This window comes from Cyanistes caeruleus, chromosome 8 (genome assembly GCF_971803275.1).
Source record: "Cyanistes caeruleus chromosome 8, bCyaCae1.hap1.1, whole genome shotgun sequence".
Taxonomy (NCBI): Eukaryota; Metazoa; Chordata; class Aves; order Passeriformes; family Paridae; genus Cyanistes; species Cyanistes caeruleus.
In genome coordinates this window covers 335,455-347,818 of record NC_141708.1, presented here as the reverse complement: position 1 = coordinate 347,818, position 12,364 = coordinate 335,455, and the positions used below count along the sequence as shown (strand labels likewise).

The window sequence follows — 12,364 nt, the reverse complement described above, 5'->3', positions numbered from 1 at the left end:
GGTTCCCTGCACAGGATGTGCTGTTCCCTTCAGCCAGAGATTTTCACCAGGATCTTTGTGCTGAGTGGCCTCTGTCTGACCATGCTCCCACTGTTCTCACTGCCATTATTGCTGTGTCCAGGTCCATTCCCAGCTCTGCTGTGGTCTGGGAAACCTCCCTGAGCATGGCTTGGGCTTTCTCCTTGATGTCTGTCTCAGCCAGAGCCTGTCCATGCTCTCACTGGCAGGCTCTGGGCTTTTCTGGCCAAAACAGATTTGTGCTCCTGGTGTCTCACAGGCATGGCCCCAGAGCAGCAGCAGGTGTCCTGTTCCAGCTGGGGGTGGTGTGTGTATTGGCTGCTGCTGTCTGGGCATTCTCCTCACAGGGACAGATGAGGCGTCTCAGTGATGTGATTTGCCTTAATGTCAGTGCCATTCTCCCCTCAGTAGCTTTTCCTCTTGTTTATCAACACCTACCTGCAGCTTTGAAACTGGAAGTTGTTTGTTTACACATTAAATTTTGTTTAAAAAATATTTTAGTGAGAAGGTACTGCCTAATTTCTGGAATTGTAACTGACAAATAGCTTTTCATTTTCATATTATACATCCTTTATGCAAAAGACTTGGAGTCTTACTTGTAGATGAGCTGTAAGTTTGATGGCAGTCTGACAATTTTCAGATAATAGCTTGATCTGCACAGTTCTTGTGAGAAAATATTAAGGTAACATAACAGTGAATATAGTAAGTGCTGTGTTGAATGCTTTGCTGATGCAACAAATGGGGTTTTTTTTCTTTTATCCTGAATCATTTTATTTTTTTCCTTTTTTTTGTCATAGTGCCTTTGACTTGGTAAACATTCATCTTTTCCATGATGCTTCCAATTTAATTGCTTGGGAAACAAGCCCATCGGTTTACTCAGGAATACGGCATAAGGCTCTTGGCTATGTACTTGATAGGTATGTATTAGCCTTTCCTGGCCTCTTTCAATCTCTGTGTTCATAAGCAGCATATGAAAGATGTTTCAAATGGCACACTCAGAAATGTAGAGGGTTTTATTCTGTCATCTGAAAGTGGTTACTGTTTGTCAGAGTTTTCTAGATAGTTCTGATTACAGATCACTTCATGACACTTACTCTTTAAAGCCAAATTACTGATCTCGGGAAACCACTCTGGAGTCACCAGAATTGCAGAGTAGGAACCACACTTATTTTCTAAATGTGTTAGGTAGATTAGCTTATTTTTAGACTGTGTGGACCCTAATGAAGCCATTCAAGTGCATCTCCAGTTACAGAATAACAGAATCATTCCAGCTGGAAGCGACCTGTGGAAGTTCCTTATTCATTCCCTGTGCTCAGAGCAGGGCTGGCTTTCAGCAGCTTGTCCAGCTGAGCTTTGAGCAGCTCCAGCATGGTGGTTTGGAGCTCCTCTGGGCCACACATTGCTGTGTTTGACTACCCTCACTGGGAAACTTTCTGTCCCTATTATCCAGCCAGAATTTTCCTCCAAGTGGTTTGTGTCCATCGCCTGGATCTTTTGGCATGCACTGCTGAGCAGAGTCTGGCTTCTTCCTCTCTGTAACTACCAAACAGATAAAGCCAGCAGCAGAGTCCCCATGTAGACAACTTCTCTGCAGCCTGAACAAACCCAAGTCTTTCAGCCTCTCCTCATGGGTCCCTCCACATGGAGCTGGTGTGCTTTAATCTCCAGCAGCTGGGTACAGCAGGCAGTCCAGCATTTGTGTATGGTCACCATAGGTGTCAATATCCATATGGGTTCTAATGGTGTTACAGAGCTCGTTCATCTGGTGAGTGGTACAATGCAGAGGAGTCCCAAAAACACCCAGAAATTTACAGCTGCCCTAATTATATAGTCAGGAAAGAGACAGCTTTCTCTTGAGTAAGAAAAGAATGTTTCTGTGTGGGCATTGTTGTGCTGGCAGAGTAAACAGGTATTTCTCTAAGGAGATGCCAGTCAGCTTCATGTTTGCCTGAGAAACAGAGCTTTAACGTGTCTCTTCAGAGCAGCCATGGCACACACTGCCATCCGTGGCATTAAAAGAGCTTAAAACAAACTGCAGAGCCTGGGAGGAATACAAAAGCAGAGCACTGTGTTCTGTTTTCCTGCTCTGAGCCCCGCTGTCCAGTGGCCATGTGCCAGGCTGCTGGGTTCAGAGGACTCTTTAACAAGACCCCAGCGAGTGTGGGACCACGGCTGCTGTTCGCTGAAGGTGAGGGGCACCTGGCCAGTGTCATCTCTGTCCTTCCCCAGAGTGAGGAATGGGACTCCCAGCCCGGCCAGGGGTGCAGAGCTCCATCCTGCTGCCCCACCAGCCTTTTGGCTGAGGCCACATCTCTGGCAAGGGTCCTGCTGGCTGCGGGGAGGGGAGCACGTGCCTGTGCTCATGGGGAACCACTGCCCAGAACAGTCTGCTGAGCCTCTGCTGCCTGGCATCTGCTCGCTGCCTCCCCGTGCATGGCACAGGGAAAGGGGTCCCTGTCCACAAGCAGCTCTTCTGGCTCTCTCTGGCAGCAGCCTGCAAGCTACAGACACTCCTGAACAAAACAGTTTATGTGTTGGAAAATATCTCCTTGCTGTTTTTTACTATGTAGCTTTTCACTGGAAAAGGTCCTGAAATGTTGCAGAGGAGTGTAAATGCCTTTCCAGCCATGTTCTTTCTCAAGATTCCTTCCTCTCTGGGGGTTTTCTGTCCTCTAAGGGTGGGTAGGTGGGATAGTAGAGACTGCCTTTCCCCTAGCAGGAATGTCTCCAAACAGGAATTTACCATCACCTTTGGGATGATCCAAGGGTGAACAGGAAAAAGCCGGTATTGCCTTTCTCTTGCAAAACCTGCTCAAACCATTTGAAAATGCTGGAGGCACTTGGAAGGTTTGCATAGGTAACATACAGATATATATATATATATAAATATATGAAAGATCCCTGATTTACAGAACAGGGGCTTGGGAGGATCAGGATCTGCTCCTGGTGCAGTCTGAGTGCATATTCTTGAGTTCTGTTGCATAGAGCAGTATGGGATTTTTATTTCATTTTTTCATGGCTCCATTGGTCTTCTCTCCTTTCCTAATGCTTTGCATTAGGGAAACCCGTGCAAACCTTTTGCATTATTTATTGCACACTTTTTGCAGCATACAGTGTGCTTCATTAGCTAATTTTGGCTTTGGACCTCCCACGATGCCCTGGCAAGGGTAAGGTAATAAGACTGTAGTAAGAGTGTCAGCTGTGGGTCAGGGATGTCACGATGGTATATCATTAAAATGTGACACTGCCAAAACTGCCCCAGCTCGGCTGTCCTTAGAAAAGAAGCCCTTGGGTTTGGGTTGCAGAGTGGCACAGCAAGCTCGCCGTGCATGAATTGTTCATTTTGAGGGAGCAGCCAGCCGCAGATCCGGACCTCCACAGTGCAGTGATGGGCTGGCGGGCACAAAGGGGGAGTTCTGTAGAGCAGTGAATAATGGGAAGCCCCTTTCATCGGCAGGACTAACCTTTTGGCAGCCACCAGCACACTCTATTCTGATCTGCTGATTGGGGAGGACAATACACTGAAGCTTACTTTGAATGAATGCTGCCACCAACAGTGTCCCCATTCAGGGGCTTTGGGAACCATCTTTGGCCATTGTCCCCCAGCACTCCCTCAGACAGCAGGAAAAGGGAAAGTGAGAGCAGCTATAGGGGGAAAAGTACTTCTTTTCTTGGCTTTAATCTCTCTTTAAAGCTTCATAGATCTACATTTCCAGCTGAGCTACTGGAACTATGCAGTGTCAGATAAATACAGAAGAGAGAGGTTTCAAGCTGAGCTTTCAAATCCCCTTATCTGCATGAACTAATAATGCAGATTTAGTGCTGTTAAAAACAGAGACTGGTAAGTCTTTTCCTTTAAAGCCTTTAAACTGCTAAAGAGCATTTAACAGCGATGCAGTTCAAACCCAATGAACAATGCTGAGAAGGAAAACAGTTTAATGAGCTAAACCTTCACTGAATGAAACAGAAACACCTTCTCACAGTTGATTTAGGTCACTGTGGGAGTCAGTGAAAGCTCAGTTGTGTTCACGCTGCATCTTCATAAACATGAGTTATGTACAGCCTTTTATCTGGGCAACAGCTACCACAGGAGTTGGGGATGCAAACCAGAAGAGGGTTTGCAAATAAAGCTCAAATGGATCAGTTTAACTGTTCAGATTGCCAGGGAAGTTTCTATCTCCAAAATTATTTTAGCCACAATTTTTCAGCACGTAAGAAAAAAGCTGTACAGCATCATAGCATTGGTAAGCAGGGGAAAATCGGGGGAGAACCAAGGAAAAAGCATCGGGGGAATGATACAAAGTTGTGCTGGAAGTTTTCTCCTGGGGAAATCTGTTAGTAATCCTAATAGTATGTTTGAGGAGTAGAAAGGTTTGTTCTTTTAGCTTTAATAAAGCTTATGCTTTAATAAAGTTAATCCTGAAGTGATTTAGCTTTAATAGCATTAAAATTAATTAAATAGAACACTTTTAAAGGCAGCTCACTGGTATGTGCTGAGCCAGATTGCATTTAATATTTGCCATTTAGCAAGGGCAAAGATGTGATGTCAGATTGTTGCTTTAAATCCAAGAGGATTGGAATCACACTGTTGTTAAACAAATATTTGCTTGTATCTTTAGAAATACATACACAGAAATACATATGTAGGAAATTGAGGTGTCTGATGAGTGTCTGACAGCACCAGTGCAAACCCAAACTGAGCCCCCAGAAGTCAGTTTCGTTGTTCCAGGGACACACAGGTCTATAGTCAAAGCTGAATTTGCTTTAAAATGAGATAAGAACATTTGCTTTATATTTTGTGGGGAAAAAAAATTCTTCAAAGCCCATTTGGATAATTTCTATGTACAGTTAGCTCCATTTGCATAATATTTGTCTTTTTGTATTTTCTGGAGTTGAAGGGTGTAAGCTGTAGGTGAGACTAAGAGAGGAAAACAGTTTATATTTTGGTTTAATTTTTCACGCATCTGTTGTAACTAATGCTTGTGCGCATTTCATATTAATTAACCATATTGGCATATTAGTCATGTCCTGTAGCCACTCGATGGGGAGAAGTGTGAATGCAGTACCCAGGCTGGGGAATGAGGGAAAAGCTGCAGGATGGGGCCCCTCAAGATGGAGAGTTTGGGAAGGACAGGACATGAGGTGTTGGCCTGATCCCTGACTCTTGGTGTGCCAGCCATCTAAACTTCCTGAAATTATCTCCAGCATTGAGATCCGTAAAATGAGTGTGGTTTTTTTAATGAAAGTGACAGTGCTCTTCTGTTTTCCTATTGAAATGTTCCCTGGCCTAGTTCAACAGAAACATTTTTACATTACAACTGTGAAATCTTGGCATAAAGCTCCCCATTGTGCCCTTCATTATTTTCTCACAAATATAGTCCATTGTCACATAGCTGAAGTTAATTTGATCAACATTGGGACATTTAACTTTTATGTCCGGTCAAAGGAGCTGTTTCATGCTGATTTTGAGTATTGAAAAGAAATGATTGCCAGAAAAATAATGTTACTATTAACAATTCAGAGCAATTAGTTTCCCAGGGAGAGGCGATGTGATGCACCGGCTCCACACAACTATTCTTTGTCATTTTATGGATGCTCATCAGTCAACTGTCACCTCTTCTCAAAGACCCCTCCAATCTAAATGTTTCTCTTTGGGCTTTTCCCAGAACTAGCAGCTGAATGAGCAAAAGAAAAGCCACTTAGTTTCTAGGCAAAGGAAAACTTTGCTCTAAAGATCTGGGTCATTTGGGAAGATCCTCAAAGCAGCTCGATTTAGGAGGGCTTGGGATCTTTTTGTTTTGGTGTGGTTTTGTTTTTACCTTATTTGTTTTTTGCCACAGTGATTTTAACATGAGCCTTCAAATGAGTAGTGAAATTTCTGTGTATTCAGATAGAAAGCACTCTCAGGGCAAATAAACCTTCCAGCCAAATGTCTTCTAACAAAGGTTTAAACCCCTGGATCACATTCAAATCGACACAGCTTTTCATTAAACACCCAAAGCCCAGCTCATTAATATTCAGTCATTCTCCCCCTTAAAGGAAGGTTAAGTGCTCTCAAAATTAGCGTGTTTGGATAATATGCTCTTTAAAGAGTAAATCCAGCAAAATTGTCTTGTTACTTTCAGCCTGTCAAATACAGCCAAAGTCACTTTTACTTGCTCCTTGTTTTTCTGCTGGCTTGAGCTTTGGCATCTTCGATGCAATTGTCAAAAATTCAACTCGTGTGTCCTTCCTCTCTGCACAGACACATTGTGAATTTTATTTAGGTTATATTTTTAGCAGGAAAATATTTTTGTACTGGAAGGCATTGTAATGGAAAGCACACACCAATATCATTTTAAGGACTCAATAAATGCAATTCCATATTAAGTGAATGATAATTTTTGGTCATCCTAGTCAGTAATTTTGATTTTATTTTTTTTCTCTTCTTTTTGGCATTATAAGCTGAACAGGTTGTAATAAATTTTCAGTGTTCATTATTCAAATGGTAAATATCTGATTTTTCTCTTACGATAAATCTGTGTGAACATTACCAGGTTTGGAAGCAAAGATCTGAAATGCAAAATCCAGAACTTTAGATACTTGCAGGTATCACAGAGAAAGGTGTCATTTACAGAAAAAAGAGAGTACATGCACTAAGGCAGTTCTTGCTGTACCTGGCCAGTGTGAATAGAATTGTGGCTCTTTCAGAAGAAATGCTGCAGGTAAAGCTCGAAGGATTCCTGGAGAGATTTTAGCCAGTCATTTACCCACACAGTCCCTGTCCAGCAGTGTGCATATGGATTGTGGCACTCAGGGCCTCCACCTCATCTTCCCAAAGGGCTTTCCTCCTTTTTGCCCCTTTTCCATTCCAGGATCTCCTGGAGCTGCCCTGGTGGCTGCTGTGTCCTTCTGGCAGGGTGGAAGTGCTGAGAGCAGGGTTTGCTCTATCAGTCCTGCTCCCACCAGCAGGTGTGAAATTAAACGTGATGCAAGAAAAGAGAATGACTCTTAAAAAGGAAATGATTGCAAGTAACTTGTTGCCTGCTTGATTTTGCTCAGAAAGTGGCTTTATATGAGAATGTCCAGAGCACATCAGGTTCTCATTGAGTTATATTTCTTTTTTTCTGTAATCTGTTCCTTAGAGAGCCTGGAGCTGGCCACAGTTGAGTCATTAGTGTCCAGCTAAAGGTGACACTGACATCAGCATCCATTGTGGTCTGTGCCTTTTCAAATCTCCTATCCTATAGCCATATCTTCTAGGATAGCTGTGATTCAATTAAGAAGAATCTATATGGGCTGTTGATCCAATTCTTATTCATTTGCAGAGAAATGAAAATAAATTTCTGCTGTGATTTTATTTGCAATGCTAGCTGTGAGCTGATGGCTATAAAGTGGAGAAGGGCTGAGAGAGCTCCGTCCTGCTCCCCCTGGAGCCTGTGGGCACCAGGCCAGGAGCCACCTTGGACATTTGGACTCCCATAAGGCAGGAGCAGATTGTGGGCTCTGCATCCTGTGCTCCACGTCCTGGAAAGATTCAGATCATCCCTAACAGGGAAATACTCAGATGGGAGGGACAGTGCTTCCAACCCCTGGTTTGCTGTGTAAGAGCTGGAGGGGTTGTGGCTGGCTGGGCAGACATTGTCCAGGGCTGGAGAGGTCAGTCCATGTTGCTGTCTCACCTGTTGTGGAGCTTCTTTATCTTCATTCCATCAGTGCTGGGTTTAAGATGCAGCCAAGATGAGGCAGTTTCTCACTGCAACACGGAAATGAGTCCTGCTGCTTTTATATCCACTAGAATTTTCTTGTTCAAACCTAATGTTGACAGCTCTTAACTTTTTTGATCACCGTGCTCTTTGGCAAGAGGGTTGTTCCCTTCTCTTTAGCACTTCAAAGGTTTCTGTCCTCACCCCCTTTTTGTTCCCTCTCTTAGCTCTTGGTGCTTCACTGCAGTGTGATTTTCAAAGGGATAATGTAAAATTGGTTCCTCATGAGCTTTTCTCAGCATCGAGCATTGTTGAGCCCTTTGTTAGTGAATTCTCTGTATCTGAGCCATTTGCATTGCCCTTTTCTAGAAACATTTGGGTTTATTTTTAATTCACAGTTGCCCTGAGCCCAGCCTGCATGTCCCCATCAGTGGCAGCTCTGTGTGGATGAGTGGCCTGTGTCCTGTCACCATCTGCTGCCTGTCCAGCCATCGGAGGAGATGGACCTGGAAAAGATGCAAATCTGCCAAAATTCCCTAACCATGGCACTGCTGTTCCTATCGATTACCTGGTTAGGACAGACAGTGTCTTTAGTCTGAGTTTCCCTCAATATGTCACTAAAAATACTTTACTCAGCCTTAACAATGGATCAGTATCCTGCTGCCACATATCCTGGTCATTTCTGTCTCACTGTTTGTGGTTTGGACACAAAGTGACTGCAGCATTTTGGCTTTGCTCCCCACATTTGAGCCCTGTGGAACAAAAAGCAAGAATTAGGATGTCTTGGGCTTCATGCAGAATGAAAGGGTAGGTACCTGCTGTCTGCTGAGCACCAAGTGTCACCAGCACTCAAGAGCTCACAAACTCTGTGGAAGGATGTCAGTATTCCACGATAAAGCAAAGATTCAAAAAGACTTACCATTTCTGTGGTTTCTGCTTGTATTTTTCTCTTGTATCAACTGAAGAGCATGAACATTTCTTTCTATGATAACGCCAGTGCTGGAGTGTCGTGTTGTCCTGTAGCAGAATTGACAAGTCCTTACATCATTATCCAGGGCTGCTATTTCATTAGGCGAATGTCAGTGTCGGGTAAGATCATGGCTTTGTCAATATAATGAAAATACCAGTCAAGTGAGGAAAAAGTCACAATTTTCCAGCTCTAAAAATTGATTTTTATTGCTCTTCTTGTAATCCTTTCTTTGGATTAAGTATTTATTATTGATGTGGTCTTTCTTTTAATCTTAATAGCTGCTGACATAGTAATTAATTAAAAAATACAACATTTTTTCCCAAATGGCACTATATTGAAATTAAAAGTGAACATCACATATTAGTTAAACAGCCCTGGCAAATGTCTTGAGTGTTAAGATGATTGCCTAAGCTTCTTGACAATTCCCTTCATCTTGCTGTATGGTGCTTGACCTTTTGAGATATTTTGGTGTTATTAATAGGTTTTAGCCATTATATCAGAAAGAACAAGGCACAAAAATATTGTAAACTTTATCTTTTTAATGACAGCACTACAGCACCTTGGGCATGCCAATGAAGGCACTTCCATTATGGCTTTTGAGGCACACTTAAACTATCAGTCACCAGGTAACGTACTCAGAATTGATGAGGATTTTTCTGGGATTTGTCTCCAAATGTGTATTTAAAATTGCAAAAGGCTGTGAGCTGAGCACCATTGGAGCTGCAGAAGGGAGGTGGTACACAGGAGAGGACACGGTTCTCTTTCAAAGCTGTCTCTGAAACATCTGCTGGAGGGAGCCAGTTCTCAAAGTGCAGGCGTTTGAGCAGGTCTTTGAGCAAAACTTAAAAAAGAAAAAGCAATGCAGATGGGAGCAGCAGAAATCTGAATGGTCGGGGTTGGTGTGAGCCAAAGCCTGGGGATATCCATCCTCTTGATCTTCAGTTCCCTGATGTGGGTGTAGCAGGAGACAGGTCTCAGTGTTGTCGTTCCTTGACTTTCCAGCAGAAGTCAGTGCAGGAGCTGTTCCCACCTCTGGCATTACAGACCCGTGCAGAAGGTGTGCAGTGTTAGCCACAGGTCACCTGCCAGCTCCCAGGCAGCTCTCCTGCCAGCAACAAGGCCCAGTCACCTTTCATTCCCTTTGGGCTGGGATCCTGACCGGGCAGGAAGGGTGAGTTGATGATGGCAGTGACAGGGACAGGGTCCCTGCCATGGACACGGTCGAGGGTCCGGGCGCCTGACCCGCGCACAGCGAGCGTCCCACGGTAAATAATGAACTGAACACTTCACTCAGTAGTGGGAGAGAGGATTTTCACAGAGACCAGAGCTGCTTCTGCTGTGTCAGCTCCAGACAGAACCTGTGGCTCCAAGCTCTGCACAGGTCAGAACTAGACAAAGTGAGCAGTTTGCCCTGAGAAATGATGGTTACACCAGGAGTGAACTGATCCTCTTGTCTCGGTGTGTTAGTTGTGATCTTCGTATTTCCTCACTTAGGAGAGGACATTTTATTCAGGCAGTCATATGTTAAGGTCCCTTCTAACCCAAGCCATTCTTTGATTCTCTGTCCTTTGTAAAAGCTTTTGTGTCTGTAACTCCCATGTGCAGGATAATGCACAGAAATAAACAGGTTGTGGAGAGATAGTATCTTACCCCAGAAGTTGTACGAGAAAAATGAAACAGCTCATATTAGCTGGTATTTATCTTAAACACATTTAGTTATTATAAAAATTTGCTCACTGAATAAAATATGGCTTGACCTTTGGATTGTTTCTTCCCAAGAAATGTGACAGTGTCCCTCCTTCTCTCCCATTCAGCCTGCTTGGCAGAGCTGCACGGTTTTTGTTTTGTTTTGTTATGTTATTGTTGTGTTTAAAAAAACCCAAAACCCTCAAGCCCCTCTTTTCAGCAGTGTCAAGTTAGGATGAATTGGCCAGGGAGGCATGTTTATAGACTGTGTGAAGAACTTTGTCTTTGTGTGGGAATGCTGGTGACACTGGTATGGCTCGCCTGAATGAACTGCGATGACGCGGCTAATAAGGTGTCCTGCTGAGCATCACTGCAGCCCTTCTCAGACCTCCCACCTAATGCCATTCAGCTCCAGCTCAGTGTAGCTAATTTTTCCCATTCCCTCAATTCTTTAGGCCTCCTTACAAACAGAAAAGTCAACTTTCACACCGAGGAGAAGATAAGTGCTTTAGGAAATAATCGTGTAAACAGAATGTTACCTTCTGACCTGATGCTGATACCTTGGTCTGGGACAAAACCCAGCCGGCTATTGCATTCGACATGGCTATTAAAGGAATAATGCTGCTGATCCTCCTTACAAAGTGCCCTGAGAAATGGTTTAGCCAAATCACAGTGCCTCTTGTCACACTGAATCATGTTCAGCCGTTCTCTTCCGTGACCAAATTGCTGATATTTAACTGCTTCCTTGTTTTCCCCATTCTGTGAAGGGGGGACAGTACAGGACGAAGAAAAGTATGAAAGCAAGGGGAAGTTGATCCTATAATTTTCTGGCTGAATTTCAGTGCTTTGAGGTATGTGTACACTGCCCCATACAGCATCTATAAAAGAGGTGCATGTCACCAAGCAACTTTATTTTTAGCTACTACAGTGAGTACTTTAAAATAAATTTTAAAGGATTTCAGTGATTCCAGTAACACAGAATTGTTCACTTTAGGGTTGCACTGAGCCCGGTTCTGTGTAGCAACTGCAGTTAATAAATAATAAATACAGGTTTCCAGTAGTTCTGAGAAGAGGAACCTCTGCCTCTTCCTTGTTTCAGTCTCGGTGGGATCTCGCATTTCCTAAGCGGCTTTGAGAAAACTTTGCTGTCACAGTGTGGCTGGCACTGCCACCCAAGCTGAGAGGTCTGTCCTTCCAGCAGAGGAATTTGGGGTACCCAGGCTCCCAGAGCAGCTGCTGAGCACAGGCTCCTGCCATGGCATTTGAGTGACCTCTCCCTCCACCGCCCGTGCTCGCTCCGGCCTCGCTCCCATCCCTGGGCTGGGCAGCAGCACAGCTCAGGGAGGTCAGAGGTTCCTCATAATTCACCTGGTGCCCTCAGAATAACAGATGGTTTTGTCACAGGACAGTGTGTCAGGGTCTGCCAGGCCAAAAGCTCTGCTGAGGGAGCCAGGTTTGCTCAAAGCCTGACACAGCAGAGCAAGAATGTCTCCAGTGCAACATGGGAGCTTCTTTCTGCACCTGTAAATCCCCAGCTGATACCCAGAGTGAGCCAAATTGCAGTTGTTAGACCAAAATAAGAATTACGTGTATTTATTTTGCAGCAAAGAAATTGCAGTAGTAATTTAGTGTTAATTTGCAGTGAAAGTCAAGTTTACTCCTTAAAAAAAGTACAAATTGTGGATTTTACTCACGAAAACATTTTGGCATGGGGATAACGTGGACCATAAACTCTATTTGAAGGAAACAATTGCTTGAATGTTTCCTTCTCTTACTGCCCTCTCATAGCTAAAAAGCTCTTCAGTGCTTTCATTCAATTTGTCTGCCAAATGCAACAAGATGTGAAGACAGACACTAACCTATTCAGTGCAGAAAACTTTCTGTGCAGTGATATCAATTAAAAATGTATAATTAGTTTTAAACTGGCAAAATAATTAAGGTAATGTGCTTCAGGTGTGAAGAATCTGTTATCAAGGATTCCCTGTGCAATGACAAGTTCTGTGTT

General features: G+C 43.7%; 1 protein-coding gene across 4 annotated transcripts in view; it reads left to right on the top strand.

Annotated features, from left to right (window-relative positions):
• INPP5A (inositol polyphosphate-5-phosphatase A) overlaps positions 1–12,364 on the top strand; it is a 178,913-nt gene that overhangs the window by 105,049 nt on the left and 61,500 nt on the right. For all 4 annotated transcript variants that reach the window (XM_086899511.1, XM_086899508.1, XM_086899509.1 and 1 more), the window contains exon 8: positions 816–935. In XM_086899511.1, the coding sequence (XP_086755637.1) occupies positions 816–935 (120 nt within the window). The remainder of the gene's footprint in view (positions 1–815; positions 936–12,364) is intronic.